This window comes from Argiope bruennichi, chromosome 6 (genome assembly GCF_947563725.1).
Source record: "Argiope bruennichi chromosome 6, qqArgBrue1.1, whole genome shotgun sequence".
Classification (NCBI taxonomy): Eukaryota; Metazoa; Arthropoda; class Arachnida; order Araneae; family Araneidae; genus Argiope; species Argiope bruennichi.
The window spans coordinates 4,800,971-4,816,508 of record NC_079156.1 but is presented as its reverse complement, the minus strand read 5'-3'; the positions used below and the strand labels follow the sequence as shown (position 1 = coordinate 4,816,508).

The 15,538-nt window shown below is 27.5% G+C and overlaps 1 protein-coding gene across 1 annotated transcript in view; it reads right to left on the bottom strand.

Moving 5' to 3' along the window:
* Positions 1–15,538, bottom strand: part of LOC129971206 (translation initiation factor eIF-2B subunit epsilon-like) — a 55,229-nt gene that overhangs the window by 15,340 nt on the left and 24,351 nt on the right. The window contains exons 5-9 of the mRNA XM_056084781.1: positions 14,173–14,328; positions 11,834–11,919; positions 9,449–9,568; positions 5,064–5,164; positions 4,192–4,337 (exon numbers count right to left, since the gene is read on the bottom strand). Coding sequence (XP_055940756.1) covers positions 4,192–4,337; positions 5,064–5,164; positions 9,449–9,568; positions 11,834–11,919; positions 14,173–14,328 — 609 coding nt within the window. The remainder of the gene's footprint in view (positions 1–4,191; positions 4,338–5,063; positions 5,165–9,448; positions 9,569–11,833; positions 11,920–14,172; positions 14,329–15,538) is intronic.

Below are 15,538 nucleotides of genomic sequence, written 5' to 3'. Positions count from 1 at the left end.
CGTTACCACCAAGAGAACATCATTGAACGACACCCTTACGGTGGTGCAAGATTACTCGTTTGGGGAAGAATTAGTCTGTGTTCCAGAACTGACCTGCATGTTCAAATTGGAACCCTGACAAGCCACATCTATCTGGACGTCATTCTAGAACAACATGTGCGTCTGTTTCGGGGTGCCATGGGCACAGAATTCGTGTTTATGGATGACAACGCCCATCCTCACCGTGCAATCAGCCAGAGAATGCCTTCGATCGGAGGATATCACCCGTATTGACTGGCCAGCATTCTCATTGGACTTGCATTCCGCAGAGCATGCATGGGACATGCTTGGCCGACGAGTTCTAGCCCGTCAACCACCTCCTACATGCCTACCGGAACTTTGGAGAGCATTGCTGATGAGTGGTGTAACATTCGCCAAGATCAGACCGATAATTTGATACTCAGCATGCCTAGGCGTTGTATGGACTGTATTGCATCGTCTGGGAGATATACTATGTATTAACCATCATACCAACCATGTAATGTTGTTTTTTGTAAATAGTTTTTTTTTTTTTTTGTAATTTGCTCCAGGGAGCAAAAAATCGCAATTCTTATTAATGATATCAAACATATAGCATCTTTTTTGCTCTTTACCCTTTGTTTAACAAATAGGCTTTACACAACGGGGCACATTTGTTTTGCTTCCGACTCTTTCTTTTCCTGAACTTGCATTATCCTTAATTATGCATATGCAACAAATAAGATTCAACATGGCTAGGATGGAAAGTATAAAGTTCCTTCTGCACTAACCCACTATGCTTCGTAATTTTATTTGCAGTCTTATAAAACTAAAGTATTCCAAATTACCATCAAATGACTGGCAAAACTGCCACAAAATTGATGATATACAATGCCATGTTCTAAATGAGTTTTTTTAAGTCATTTTTTAATAGAAAACAATAGCAACATTCAGAAATGGTCAGATAATAAAAAATCATCATCTTACTTCTGAAGTTTAGTAAAGGCTTTGTTTGAATGCTTAGCTTTCTGAAAACTAATAAAAACTTGCTTTTTACCTATAAGCAACATTTTTACTTTAAGATAATTACAGAAATGCTTGATTATATATTTGATGGAGAAATGTAAATATGGTAAAAAGTCCCAGTTTCCATAAATAATGGAAACAAATTCATTAAGTTGAAGGAGGAAAAAAAAGCTTTGTACTTAGAATCAAAAAAAAAAAAAAAAATACAACCAATTTGTACATTAAAATCTTAAATTTCTCTATTCAGAGTCAAAAACAAGTTCAAAAACTGTAAAACTGAAGTTAGTACTTTCAACCTTTTTCACTATGTAAATTTATTCATTTAATTTTGCAGATAATATTTTTATTGATCAACTGTCAAACATTTTTTTATGGTTTGCACAGAAATGAATAATGTTCCTAGAGACATACTTAGAAAAATAAAGAACTGCAGAAGAATTGTCATTCTCCCTGTATTGCTATCCATTATTACATATTACAGAATTGCTTTAGAGATTAGAGAACAGCACTTTTTTGGCCCATTTTAAAAATATACTTTGCAATATAATACAAGGCTTTTGAAAGAATATTTCTTATGGATACCAGCAATTATATTCATATTTTAAAAAATACTTTAGCTCTGATTACTTATAGTTCATGAATGATTTTTATATTTGCTGATTTATACTTTCTATTAGAATGCACCTGTCTTCAATATTTGTATGTTTTGGATTAGTGAAATGTTTCAGCTTAAAAATATTGTCATTTATCCTTTCTGCTTATTCTTGAAACAGATCATTATTGTCGAATTCTTATATTATGATTCAGTGCTTTAATAAAAATAATACCTGAAAAATTTATGATTCCTCAGCAAACTTTAAAATTGCCATTTTTCAAATGAAAATGCAGTTCTGTGTCAAAGAAAATAGGTGATTAGTTAACTGCTGATATGAAAAAAATATTCTTTAGGTAACACTCAAAAGTTGAAAAAAAAAAAAATTACCAAATAAGAATAGATTTCAGATTGAAAAAATATACTAGCCATTGAAGTATGTCCATTTACTAAAGAAGAAAAACTTTTAAAGTGAACTTTGAATGCAAACATATTGCAAAATAACTTATCTATTTAAATTAACTAGAAAACAAAGATTGCATTTGCATCAAAATTGCTGTTTTGATCAGAATTCTCATCACAATCTACAGTACAGTCTAAACACTGCTTTTCAACATTAAAGGTGATTTAATCTTTTCTGAGAAATACTATAAAAACCTGGATAGATAAATGCATTTGCAATAGGAATATTTATTTATTTTATTATTATTATTTTGCTTCACTGAAGTAAAAAAGCTTTAATTTTAGATAAATGCATTTGCAATAGGAATATTTATTTATTTTATTATTATTATTTTGCTTCACTGAAGTAAAAAAGCTTTAATTTTATTTCCCAATCAAATTTAATAGTGCTAATACATAATGAATAATAGCACTTTTTTCTTTTTGTTTAAAACACTTTTTTTTAATAATGCAAAACAAATTTTTGCACACATGTATTTATTTTAATCCAACACTGCAAGATTTTTATTTATTTATTCTATTACATTTATGTAAATCATAGTTAAAAAATAAGAAATATGGGAAAAATCTAAAAAAAATGTTTAATTTACATTTTAATTAAAATTAACTAATTAAAAAGTAGAAGAGCTTAATTTAATTCCTTTATTAAAAACTTGCCTTCTTTAAATAAAAGTTGAATAATTATTTTAATTTTTAAGTTATTCAACTTTTTTTTTAAATTGCAAGAATATAATATTTATCATGTGTGTATGTGTGCCATGGGAAGTATGCTTCCCACCAAATTCATCAATATTTGTATGGAATTTTGTAGTTTTGTGTAAGTTCTGTCAAATTTTTTAATCAGACGCAAACTTAGATGCTTCATTTTTTTATCTCATGCAAAATGGTGTGTCTTGATTTGTTACTTAATTATTAATTAACCAAATTAATTAATTAAAAGAAACTTATCTAATAAGCTAAATGAATCACTTTTCTTAAGCCAATCACAATCCTAAAAATATTTTAATACATCATGACTAGAAAAAAATAGCCCTTTAAAGGGTTAAATAAAAATTGTTCAACTCCAATCAGCTAAATCACTAAAACGGACTAATACATGAAACTTGAATATCACTCTTCTATAAAAACTGGCGATTTTAGATCTATTCATTGATTGTCTCAAAGAAGATATGGCAATCTTCTGCCAAGGTTCCTCGACAGTGATTGGCCTATGATTATGAAAATATTGATTGCTCTAAAATTGATATATAAAAACTTCAAAAATCTGTTAGATTTCATCGCAGAAGATAGAAATGTTTATTTAAAAGTTGAAGTGCCAAGAATATTTCACAGACGAAGCTTAGGACAAAGCTTCATGATTTTTTCATAAATACATTTATTGATTGAAATAAAATAAAAAAATTTTATTTACATCATTTAAATATTTTGAAAGCGAAACTAAAAATTGAATTTTACGATGAACGAGAGAAATTTTTGTTGAATAATTTTTTAAGATATTATATAAATTACGAAAATTATTCTGCAGTGCACATACAACTTCAATACCAAACGACTGAGCTTTCAGTTTTCATATTTAAAAAAACACAATTGGTTTCAGTAAAAAATGTTTTTATATTAATTGCAATTTAACATTTCCACTCTAATTTAAAGTTGAAATGTTATGGGTTCTGACAGAAAATTAGAGAAAGAGATAACTAGTACAACAAATAGAACTGTTTTACACCTACATAACAGTGACTGAATTATATGACTATCAAAATCTGAAGCTTAAAAATATCTTGCAGAAAAAGCTTTTAAGAGACAAAGTTACATAAAATATTTAATTTAAAATTATAGTGATAATTAATACTGGTGAACCGACTAGTCGCCAAAGGTGGCTAGTATATAATATGTCTTTTTCAGACAAGAACAACATAAATATATTTTAACATTGTTAAAAGATGCTTCAATTCATCTAAAACAAATAAAAACAAATATATAATTCTGTCAAATTTTGAATTTTTTTCAAATTTTGTATTTGTTTAAAGATATTAATTTAAAATAAAATTTGAAAATTGCATACATTGAATAATATTTCACCAGAATGTTAGAATTATATAAAATGAAAGAATTACTTCACTTCCTAAAATACATCCAGCATTTATCTGTACATTTTTCTGCAGCTTGACATTTTCTCCAAGAAGGCACATATTTAAATTACATCCATCTCCAACACTGACTCTATTCCAGAGATAAGACCCCTTGATTACAACATTTTCACCTTCAATAAATACAGATTTAAAAGTTTGACAAATATGTAGCAATAACATCTTTTAAAAAATCGACTTTTCAAACAATACAGTTTAAAACTAATGATGAAGATTGCATTGGAGACAGAAAAGAGCCAATAAATAAGATCTACGTTTATGTGAGCTATAAATAAAACACTCATTTTTACAGAAACTTGAGTTAATTTGAATATCATACTTAAAAAAGAGGCAAGTACAGAAATAAAATCTTTTTCTGCTACCTTAATCCCAAGTTAAAGATTTTTTTAAAAAATAAATATAGAGATAGATAGATCCAGGTATTTAGAAACAGACACAAAATGAATGCCAGATAAATTAATTCTAAATCTTTTATTAATAAAGATTTATTTAAATTCATTCCATATGCTTAATTCACCCATTATGTTTGCCCAAAAATTTTTTTAATAACCCATATACAGGATAATATAAAACTCAAAAGACTAATGTTGCGAGAGGAGTGAAATTCTAACAATTTGCAGATACAGTGTATGGGCCAGAATATAAATAAAGACTAAAATCTTCCAACAAAACATCAGTATTACCTGTACAGAAATAGTTATTTTCTTAGCTACCCCAGACTCAAGTATGTGCTTATACTAGTTACAAATAAGTATTATTCTAATGTCTATTTTACTAAAATCAAATTAAGATAAAAATTTAATTAATTAAAAACTATTTAATTAAACACAAAGCAATACCTATAATGCAGTTTCTTCCGATAACTGAATTTTCAATAAATGTATTGTCACCTATCGCAGCTCCTTTTCCTATCACTACATTCTGTTTAAGCTGACAATTTCTATACAAAATTTAAAAAAAAATTAGTTTAATATAAAATACAAAATAAAACCAACATAACCATAATTTTATTTATTTGTTTAATACGGTTGCCACACTAATCTCGAAAAAAAATTGGTACGACCGGAGTTTAACCCCCTGCTTGGTGCAATTTTCACAAATCATCAACAACGGTGTTGCGCCGTGTTTTGTGAAATGTTCAAAATTGAGGGAGCAGATGTCCAATCATAGCGCATAATAAAGGCAAAAGATAATAGGTCTTTGCCAGTCTAGAGAAACTTGGCGAAGAAGGGTGTTAAACGCCGGTTCACCCAAAAAATTCCCTATTTTTTTTTTCCCTACGTATATTCAAGATACGAGGAAATGCGCGATTAGCACTCATGTGTTAGTTATAATGGAATATGGCTTGATGGAGTGGAAAAAGCATGGAAAGGAAACAAGAATTTAAAATTAATTAAAATAATAGCATATTAAAAGAAAGTTTTTATATTTACATACAGAGGAAATAAATTTATCTTTATTTATTTATTTATTATCTAAAAATTTAGCAAAACAAAATTTATATATTTAGGGAATGGATATATTACCTCTTATGCTCTTAAATTGTAAATCACACAAAATAAAAGACTTGGGTGAAATAAAACGCGAAACTTTTTTGCTATCAAGATACAAATCATTTAATGATTACTTAACAAAAAAATTACAATTCAAGCCTGCTTTTATTATTATTATTATTTATTTATTCCTTTTTGACGATTCATGTATTTGAGCATCCATTTCTGCAACTTTTACAAATGTTTCAGCCGTCAGTTTCATGGAGCTAATCAGTAACAAATAAAGTATGACATTTTTTTTTTAATGTTCCAAAGTATATTTTTTAGCTATTTCATTTTCAGCAAACATATGTGAAAGCATTTTCGATTCACCACTCATTGAATGCAATAAAGGACGAATGTGACGCAACAAGTTTTTAATGTTCACAAAAATTCAGCTTTAAATGATTGTGCTTGAACTAAAAAATTCGAAATCGGTTTATTTTCGGACATTAAATTTGACGTCTTTGTATTTGACGTGTCATCCTTTCCTCTACTCCTCTTAAGCCCCGTTCCTTTACGATACGATCGTAAATCTGCCATCTGACCCATTGCAGGACCACTCGACTGAGACGTCGACAGGGAGCTTCCCACAAACTGTCGGAAAAATGAACAGAGATCAAAGAACCCCGGAAAACCACAAGTGAGGAAAAAGAGGGCAAAATGCGCCGAATTCAAATCGCGCACGGACCGTCGCAACGCGGCTTCAGATACTAAATCCAACATCAATGATGAATCTTTTGAACCGGCACGCAGTCTTCTACGATTTCCTTTTTTAGCATGGCTTGTAATTGGCTGTTTTCTTAAGCTTCTTACAAAGCAAGGAGTAGGAAATAAATGGATTTTGCGGAGCTTCTTGAACCCATTCAGCAAAATCAGGATTTTTTATATCCAATTCATATTTTGAGCAGCTCATTGTTTTTTGTTTTTTTAATCTTTAATTATTTTAAACAAGCTTAAAGTTTTAATAAATTCAATTCAAATATTCAATCAATAAGTCACAATAAAAAGCAAAGCATTAAAAATACTCAAGTGTAGTAGATTCACGGCTAAATCGCAACAAGGTTGTGAATTAGATGGTCGAATCGATTTTATTCGTAGGTAAGTAGTTATTGCGAAAGTCAAAATGGGTTTTATCATACCCAACCGTGTTGCTTGTTTCTTCCGCAGTTATGTTGTTGGATAGATATAAAAACCAAAATCCAGGATTTCAAGTATCTGACTACTTTTTTTATTGTTTTGTTTTAAAACCTATTTATTTGGATTTCCAAATTTGTGTTTGCTTTATTTTTACAAATAACATGTATAGAAAAGCGTATTGTGATTAGCAACAGCGCTGTGTCTACAATACACTGGCGGTTAAATCACAACACGCTGTCTATGAGACATGTGTATGGTGGAGCAAAATGTAAATTAATTTATAATTTTGAGTATCGTTTATGTAATGAAGTGATAGAAAATATCAGGTTCCGTTTTCAGTATTTCTATACAGGCGAATAGCTTCTCGCCAGAGAAAGGTATTCTATTCTTAGACGCAATTCCAGAAATCTCGCGCATGCTCATTAGCTACAATTTGGGAATCACGAAAAAGAACAACTGTATCGCAAATCGAAACTGAAATTATCTACACAGACAGTAGAAAAAAGTCAATTTCTGCATTACATAATCGCGAGTGACATTGTTTCGTTTTTGAAAGCTATGATTATGATCTTTTATTCTTGCAATCATCAGAAATCGGTATTTCTAAGATAAGAAAAAAAAAAAAAACTAAGAAAATATTCCCTGTATTTTCCAGATTTTAAAGAAAGTTTTCAAATTTCCGTACATTTTCCCTGTTTTTTTTAAAACGATTTTCGAATTCCCTGTGTTTTTCCGGTTTTCCAGGTTCACACGGTGGCGTGGCAACCCTGTTTAAACAAAAACTTTAACAAAGAACACACTTATTATATTATATTATTATTATATCATATTATATATATTTATATATATGATGATGATGATGAAACTTAGAAAAATTAAGCACATTATTCAAAATAAAATCTAAACATTTTGCTTTAAATAAAAAAAAAAAAGTTTACTGATTTCCACACTTTAACGATATTATTTTTTTAGGAATATTTTATTACAAAAATCTGTAATTTCATTTTAATCATTAATAATCATTTTAAATTATTTTGAATAGGCATTAATTTTGTGTTTTAAAGATGCAACAAAGTTATGTTTATTTGTATCATGCTTCTAACAACAACTGTAGATAAAGTATTGAAATTTCTTTGAATTAAATGTAAAACTTTAACTCCGATTTAGTCATTTTGTATTTGCACCTGATTTAATTAGCTGGTTGTAAGAATTTGACAAAATTTTCATTATGATATCTTCATTTTGGAAGTACTAAGGAAAATAAAATGCCTATTGAACGAATTGCAGTTAATTTTATTAAAGAAAAACTTGTAAAAACAACTCGGATTGTTCTAAAATATGATGAATTCCTAATCATCAAGATATTTTCTATTACATTCTACATATTTCTTGAATAATCGTATTTAACATTTAATTAAATTGGTAAGTTTTCCTATTATGCCAGAGGAAGATAAATTGAATAATTTTTTTACATTAAAATTCTCAGAAATTGGCAACTGAGTGAAGAAAAACAGTCATTTTACTATACCCACATTCATTTTCTAAAATTAACTAACATGAATGTTAATTAACTTTCTAACATTATTTACTTATTTGAAATAATATTGGTTTGGATAGCCAAGAAATATTGCTTCAAAATATTTTAAAATTATGTAAAAATATAATATCAATGCATCAAATAAATCTCAAAGGAGTAGGGAAGAGGAATTTAGTGAATTGTAAATATTTTTTTTTCCCAAGCTATTTTGAATTTCAAAATTAAATTAAGAACTGTACATGATATTTAGGAATAATTATCAAAATTTTAATTTCAATCAGAAGTTTTTTAAATTAATTTATTTTAAAATGACACAAAATGTGAAGAAATTTATCATAAGCCTTCTAGTATATCTTCTGTAGCATTTGATTGATTTTCAATCACCTTCTGGATAGAATTTGAAATTTTATTTCTTATATATTCTGAATTACAATACAATATTTTAATATTTCCAGCCTTAATTATCAGCTAATTTAATTAAATTTTGATTCTATACCAACAGCAACACTTGGAAATAAGTTTGAGAAAAAATTTATTCGAAAACCATTAAAAAAATGCTTCCTAGTACATTTTAAAAAAATAATTAATTTATTGCCTTTTATTTGTTTTCTCATATTTAATTTTTTCTAAAGAATAAAAAATGCAAGAGAAAAAGTTTAAGAAGCCTAAAATAAAGCATTAAGAAATTCAAATAATGTATATATAATTTTAATCCTTAGAGAACACAAATGCTTAATTTTAATTTTTTTTTATTTAAAAAAAGCAGAATCACCAAAATTTATTGAACTATAAGCATTGAATTTAATATTAGTCTAGTCTTTCTGTCAGGCAAAAGATCAGATTCACAAATATTTCATTTTCCTTTTTCCAGTTTAGTATTTTTTAAGAATTTTTATTTTTAACTTAACAACTAATGATATATTAACTATAAATAAGGATACATATTATCTATATTTCATAACAGAATTAGGAATAAAATTAACTTTATCATTAATTTTTTTTTAAACTATCAGACCTTCCAACTTCAACACCTGGCTGCTTGTAAATATTATGCTCAGAATGAGAAAATGTACATCCATGGGATTCAATTAAATCGGGAACAATAGGATGAGTCCACCTAGACATGATGTCTTGGCTACAAAAAGAATTTAAGAAAAATTCGTATAATAACAAAAGATTTTTTAAAGATTTAAGCTGAAATAATAAACACTGAATAACCAGCAAATAATAAGTGAAAACAATAAAATTATTCCTCATCACACAATTTATTACAGAATTCTAACTATAAAAAAATACAATTATTCAATTAAAAATATATCATTTTTAAATAGTGGTTCATAGATTCTGCAACATTATTCATCAGTAATACGTCTTGAAATATTAAAACTTGACAAATTTATATCAATAATGAAAAACAAATTTATATCAATAAAAATTATTATGCCGTATATAACAAAAATGCACAGAAGCAATATCTGTAAAAAAAGTTTGTAAATAAGTAAGTCACAGCTGTATCCCAATACAAGCCGATGCAAGAAACAACAATTAAAAAAAGGCTTATAACACTGCAAAAGATTTATTTTCCATAGAAAAATACAGTCCATATAATGCGACGAATCGCCGGAGAAATAAAAGAAAAATATGAAAATAAAATTATATAAAAATTCATAAAGACATAAGACAACTTTAACCAGGCAGAGTGGCTAGTCAACCGGGAATCTTCAGCGAATTTCACGCAGAAAAAATCAGGGAAATTTATTATAAAAATGGAAATTTCTTTATAAATTGTTGATTTTTATCGAACATGATAATTTTCTGGTATTTTTTCATAAACAGAATGAAATAGGCGTTGAACAGAACTCTCAAAGATATAAAAAACAACAAAATATTCGGCGGCACTCTGTTACTCCTTCCCGTCATTTCACGTTCAACGTACGCTGTTGAGATCAACGCTTGCTTGAAATCATCGCCACTGTGACGTAATGTTGAAAAAGTCCAGCTAAAAATAAACATGCGCATCCAAATGCTACAAGATCGATCTGCTGACACATCCTCGGACCAATTGTTAGATATCGGCGATGGAAAAGTTGCTATCTATAAATATACTGGATGCATAAAATTGTCCACAAATTTCTGCACTATCGTTGATTTGCAAAATGCTCTCATTGACCGCATATTTCCCGATGTACGCACACAATACATAAATCATGCGTGGCTGGCAGAAAGAGCCATTTTCGAAGCAAAAAATGTGTACGTCGACGATTTAAACTTCAAGATACAGCAGTCGTTGCCAGGCGACTTGGCATCATATAAATCGATCGATACAGTTTGTGATGCTAACGAAGCTATAAATTATACAACAGAGTTTTTGAACTCACTGGATTTGCCAGGCATGTTACCACACCTTCTACGACAGAAAGTTGGATCTCCGGATATTTTACTTCGGCATGTTGGAAAACTGTATGGATAAGAGAGACCATATTGGAAGAAAACAAATCATTTCACTCTTAAGCATTCAGCCAATGTGCATATATTTTTTAGCATTATATAAGCACATTAGCTGAGCATTTTTCATGATAAATGCAACAAACAGTTCTGAGATATGAATGATTGGCCAAAAGTTGGTCTAAATGGGCATGTATCTTCTAGAGGTGGTTTATATATTTGCAAAAAAATAGGGGGGAAGGGTTTTAGACAATTGAAGCTTATCTGAAATTCAATAAATATTATAATTTTTTTTTTTTTTTTTTTTTTTTTAGAATTACATTTTATTGCACATTGATTTCAGTAAAAAGAGTAGAACAATTTCTCAAATAAAATTAGTAACATATTGTGAGGTAAGTAAAGAGAATAAAATAAAGCAATATTATTTTTAAAATATTAGAAACATCCAAAAAATGTTTTTTTTTTGTTTGTTTTTAATTTGGAAATGTCAAGGAAATTTAAACAGCAGAAATGCTGGCCACCCTGCCAGGATAGAGGCATTTACCTCCGAGAAGACAGTATCAGAGGATACCATTGCCACTCAAATAGAAGTAAAGCTCAAAAGATTGAGCAACTTCAAGTCAAAATGGCTAAAATAAAGGTGGAATATTATGAGATTGGAACTTCTGAAAATTTGGAAACTATCAAGCTTGATATTGAAGAAATAAATGAATCAATCAAAAAGACAGAGGCAGGTCTAAAATTTTTATGTATTCTTTGAAAAATACAGAAAATGTACATTTTAATCAACCAATATTCCTAGAAAACTTGCCACCAAAGGCAGAAATAGCATTAATAGATATATGGTTTCAGTAAAAATTCAATAAATTTGGTACAGTATTCTGTTAATAAATTTATTAAGTAATGCCTTATTTATTAAATAATGCATTTTAAAGTAAAAATAATAAACATTTACCTGACAGCATCATACATATACAGATTTGCTATGTTAGCACCATAACCAACATCTGCAATGTGTATGTACATAGAATTCCCTAAAAGCTGTAAATGTATAAAAAGAAATGATTAAATATATTGCATCAAAAAGTTAATTTTTTCATATAAATAATATCTGGAATTGAAACAATACTCATAACACAAAATTATTATACACAAATATTTTATATATTATTAAATATCTACTATTTCGAAATAAATATTTGATTTCAGATTTTACGTCTTTTTTTATTTACTTCTAAAATAAATATTTTTTGAAACAACATAAAGTATATTTTAAAATTATTCTGGCAAAGCAATATATCTTTTTAATGCCATCTGATTTTTTTTTCAAAATTTGGTCTTTATTTTAATTAAAACAAAATTCAATTACATAAATAACTCTTAATTATAAGAAATGCATAATTTGATAATGATAAAATGTTTTAGAATAGATACCAAACAATTTATTCTCCATCCTTAATTTTGAGTTAGTAATTTGCATCTTGATTTTGAGCAAATCTTATAAAAGAATAAACACTAATATATATATGCACAATATATATATAATTCTGAAATAGAATTTCATATTTTGCATTTATTCACACACCCTTTGGGATCTTATAAAATGATTAGCTAATATATTTGTATTTTAATCATTTTAAGAAATACTTTAATGTACAATTTTTGAAATAAGGAAGATGAAAAAAATTGTGAGATGACCAATTCCTGAAAAAAAAATAGCCCTATTTCTTTCCCTTATTTACAAAATTTCAAAACTTATTTCATCATTTCATTAAAAAAATAAACAAAAGCAATACAATAATATATATATATATAAAAGAAATAACTACGGAGTTCAAAATAATTTTCTTAAAATAAATAAAAATCATGATGTGTTTGTTTCTGCAATTCTTCCCAGACCACAAGACCAATTTGAAGTTTGGCACAATCATTTCTTATTAGTTGAGAAAAAGCACTAATTTCTTATTAGTTGAGAAAAAGCACTAATTTCTTATTAGTTGAGAAAAAACACTAATTTCTTATTAGTTGAGAAAAAACACTATAGGTATTCTTACCACAACAAGAGGAATGAAACATTCTTAACATTCGACCCAGTTCTTCAAACCATTTAGAAGGTTAAGACTCTTGAATATATATATATATATATATATATATATATATATATATATATATATATATATATATATATATATATATATAACACTATTAAATTTTTGAAATTTGTAGAGTTTTCTAAAATTGTTTACAGTATTTTAAAGCACTGTAAAGTAATTTATAAAACCAAAGTTTCTAAACCAATCTAAAATTTTTGAAATCTTTGTAATACACTCTGAAGAATCTTTTTTTTTTTTCCAATACAGAAGATCTTAGAAGTTCTTCAACAATACACAAAGGGCAAGATCAGTTGCTGCAGTCTGAACTAAAAAGCACGGAAATTAAAATCAACGAACAACGTCTAAAATTTAAATTCTAGTTTTTAGTGAAATTTCAAAGCAATATTATCACTGAAAAGTAAATGAACTTTAATTCAGTGATATGGTGATGCTTGAAAGCAAAGAGACCATTGTTTAAATTTAATAGATAAAGAAAAAAAAGAATTAAATCTACAATATGTTAATTTGGATAAACATATACTCTGCAGCATTGCATAATCCTTTCAAAACAAAATTTGAATTATATCCTAAATTTTATTTGAAAAAAATTTTTCTATTAAAATATTTCAATTAAAAATAATTTCCATTTTAAAGTTACAAGAAGTTTAGCTGTTAATTTAGCTGTTCATGGTTGATAGAAGCAAATTTCACATACAGTATTCCAACAGCTGTAATGAACAAAAGCCACCCAAAATACTATTTAAAAATATTAATCAGACTTTTTATCTCTTTCAATGAATACAAAAATTCTTTGAAAACCACAATAATTTGCTGCTATATTTTTGGAATGGCAGAAATTCTCTTTCATGTTGTCAATATTATTTACTATATTACATATAATGGCAATTTTTTTTAATCAAACTTTTATCTGAAATTACCATGAAATGAAAATGCATTATACGTAATGCAGTAGTATGTACATGCATCAGAATAATCAAAATTTTAAAAAATATAATTCAATGAATCAGTTATATTTTGGTCACTGATGCAACAAAAATTAAGGGAAGCCTTAATTTAAGCTAATACAATAAAGAATTCTAAGCAAAAAGGAAGGAAGAGAAGGAGAAAAAAAAATTTCAGTTTAAAGAATATACATATATGAAATCACTTATTAAACAAATCAAGTTCAGGGAAAACGTACCTCTTCATTAACAAGAAGTCCTCTTACAAAATCATCCATGCTTTGGTAATCAAAATTATCCGAAAACAATGGAGGCACACAGGGAGAACAAATACTAATATAGCTATCTAAAAGATTGTAGTGGACAGTTACTTCATCATTTTCTTGAAATACTTCCTGAAATAATTAAATAATGCTTTTATTTAGATAATCAAAATACTGATTAATTTTAAATACACTTAAATAAAACATGCTTAAAACTAAACAACAGTAATTGCCATTATTTACATTGACTGGATAAAAAAAATAATTCTCAGCTATAGAATTTAAAATAAAGTTTTCAGAGAAGTCAATTAATAATACTCTAAAAAATTATGCTATTTCTTTCTTTCTACCTCTGACTCACTCTTTTTTTTTTTTTTTTCTTTTTTTCCCATCCTCAAAAATATATAACAAACTTATAATAAAAATATATAATAATCTCAAACTATAGTAAACTTAAAACCAATAAATAAAACTTTGACTTTCTTGAGAGAAGTGCTACATGGAAATAAATGTAACTAATTAAATCATCTCTTCATAACCATGTTTATGCTACAAGTTACAATTAATATCTGATGCTTCCTTTAGATCAGTGCTTACTGACAACAGCACATTATTTTGGGGAATAATACCTGTTGAGGAAACAACTTCACCAGCTTTCCAAAAACTTCAATATCTCAAGCAATGCGAGAAGGGTGCATATCTATACATTTCTTACTAATTATATAAGTGATATGAAATTTTTTTCAATATCTTGATAGATATTATAAAAATGCTCTTGCCAAAAGTCCATTCAATGACAGCAATATGATATCATGACCTCGAGTCAATCAATTAGAACTCATTGATTACTCAAGATGGAATGATAACAAATCATTTTATCAAGAATTTATTTTAGGTTATAATCAGACCAAATTCCAGACTAGATTTAATTACAGCAAATTTACTATTCTTTAAAATTGTTCCATATGTGTTATTTGTTTTGAATATTTTAATATAAAAGATATTCAATAAAAAGTTTTAAAAATTGCAATATTTTTTTAAGCTGATATATTTTGATCACTTTATAAGCCACAGGAATTTTTTTGGTTGTGAAAGCAAAGCTAATCTAAATAGTTTGATCTTTATTTTAGCAAAAAGTAGAAATCTATTTTTGGGTGACAGTGAAAATAACATTCGGCAAATATTTTTAAGAACATAGAAAAGGTTAAGATATTTTATGCTTTTGACAGGTGACATATGATTCATGCGCAAAAATTTGGTTTTTAGAAAGCCACATATTAAAAAATCAAACCTGGAGATATTTTTTTATATCTTTGATACAAAAATATGTTTATTCTCAGCA